This window comes from Colobus angolensis, unplaced genomic scaffold (genome assembly GCF_000951035.1).
Source record: "Colobus angolensis palliatus isolate OR3802 unplaced genomic scaffold, Cang.pa_1.0 Scaffold151, whole genome shotgun sequence".
NCBI lineage: Eukaryota > Metazoa > Chordata > Mammalia > Primates > Cercopithecidae > Colobus > Colobus angolensis.
The window spans coordinates 2,786,795-2,788,823 of record NW_012114611.1 but is presented as its reverse complement, the minus strand read 5'-3'; the positions used below and the strand labels follow the sequence as shown (position 1 = coordinate 2,788,823).

The 2,029-nt window shown below is 44.4% G+C and overlaps 1 protein-coding gene across 1 annotated transcript; it reads right to left on the bottom strand.

The window, feature by feature from the left end:
• Positions 1-147: 147 nt before the first annotated feature.
• Positions 148-1,128, bottom strand: LOC105507695 (olfactory receptor 8S1-like). Its single transcript, XM_011936295.1, is given in 3 exon segments — positions 148-433; positions 583-867; positions 869-1,128. Coding segments are annotated over 3 exon segments (831 nt in total).
• Between the last annotated feature and the right edge of the window lie 901 nt (positions 1,129-2,029).

Genomic DNA, 2,029 nt, shown 5'->3' with positions numbered 1-2,029 from the left:
CTGACCACTTTAGATGCCAATTGAAAGCTCCAAGTTTTGACCTGTGCTTCTGACTGGCTATACATCTCCTCAAGAGCAAAAATCTTTCTTCTTTAGAGATTATTTCTCTATTTCCCAAGCAGCAGAATCACGCATCTTTTTCTTTCCCTAAGACATACTTTTCCTTCTTTTTTTTTTTGGCCTCAACATCCTCTGCAGAGCTGTTTTTACTTTCTGGTTCTTCAGACTATAGATGAGAGGGTTCACCAAGGACGTGATCACACTGTACTGAACACAGACCACTTGCCCCAACACTGAGCCTGAAGTAGAGTCTGGGTGTCTGAAAAAAGCTGTCCCATAGAATGAGAGAACCACAGTGAGATGGCAAGGGCATGCGGAGAAGGCTTTGCCTTGGCCCTCAGAGGAGCGATTGCTCAGTATGACAGATGTGATTCTAGAGTAAGAGAAGAAGGTTAGGGAAAGTGTCAGTAGCCCCCAGAATGCCCATGACACAGCTAGAAGAATCTCATTGACAGTGGGACCAATGTAGGACAGAGGGAAGAATGGAGGCAGCTTACAGCTAAAATGGGGATGATGTCAGACCTACAGAAATGTAACTTGTGGATGAAAAGACTGTACACCAAGGAAATCAGAAATCCCGCTACCCAAGCAATGCTCACAGTCACCGTACAGAGAGGTCTGTTCATGACCATGGTATAGACCACAGGGTGGTAGATGGTAGCGTAGTGATCACAGGCCATGGCAGAGAGCAGACAAGCTTCTGTTCCCCCAGAGAGAGTGAAAAAGAAACTCGGTGAGGCAGCCCCACATTGAGATGTTTTTCTTTTGAGAGGAAGTTTTGTAGCATCTTGGGCACAGTAACTAGGAGTAGCTGAGATCCAGAAAGGACAGATGTCCAAGGAAGAAGTACGTGGGTCTATGCAGGTGAGAATCAGCCCTGATCTCCAGGATCATTATCAGCTTCCCTGTCAAAGTCAGGAGATGAATCACCAGGATTAGCACAAACAGCATGGTCTGGATCTCTGCATCACTGGAAAATTCCAGAAGGACAAACTCAGGACTAATATTGACATTTATTATGGTTGCCTCCCTCAAAAGAAATGAATGGTTCTCTACTTGGCAGGGCATTCATCTGAGTCATTCTCACTGAACGGGAGTTTTCTACTTAACAGATGAGTATACCTCTTACCTATGGCCCAAAATGGGAAACTTGGGATAAGGAAGTGTCATCTTAAATACAATCTCCTCACTTGCCCTTCTTTCCTACCTTCTAGCACTGTCTCTGCATGATCTTGAAGCCTTCACTCTATACCTCCATCACTCTTTAGTAAAGGTACCAAGTGCATACGAATCAGGTAGGTCCTGGAGTCAAAATGAGACAAACCGCCCCAGTGGCAAAGCCTAGAAAATCTTCTCTGGGTAAGCATTGGGAGGCCTATGGGAAAATGATTCCTTCTCAGAATGGTAAGATCATAGACTCACACTATGTAAGGATATTTACATATTATACTTTAATCCCTTCATTTTACAAATGAAGAGAATGCATTGCCTATGGTCTCATAGCAAAGTGAGGACTAGGTTGGGACTAAAACCAGTCAAGGTTGAAACTAGAACCAGGTGTTTCAGCTAGTCTTGTATGCATCCAAGTGCATCATACTTGGTGGTTTTGAATTGTTAGAGCTGAGTCTTGTGTGGTTAGCGGATCATGTGCAACTTTGCTAGTAGGGAGTTCCCCTCTTAAAAATTTTTTTCCTTCAGCTCCCCACACATCTAAATATTTTGTGAGAAGATACTTTGAAAGGGTAAGTCTGGCTCCATGAATGTCCCATCTGTATAGCTGCAAAGTATCCTGATTTAGAAGGGTCTTGGACTCTGGCTCTGTTTACTTTTTTTTTTTTTTTTAGACAGAGTCTCACCATGTTGCCCAGGCTGGAGTGCAGTGGCACAATCATGGCTCACTGCAGCCTTGACCTCCTGGGCTTGAGTGATCTTGCTGCCTCAGCCTCCTGAGTAGCTGGGACTACAGGTG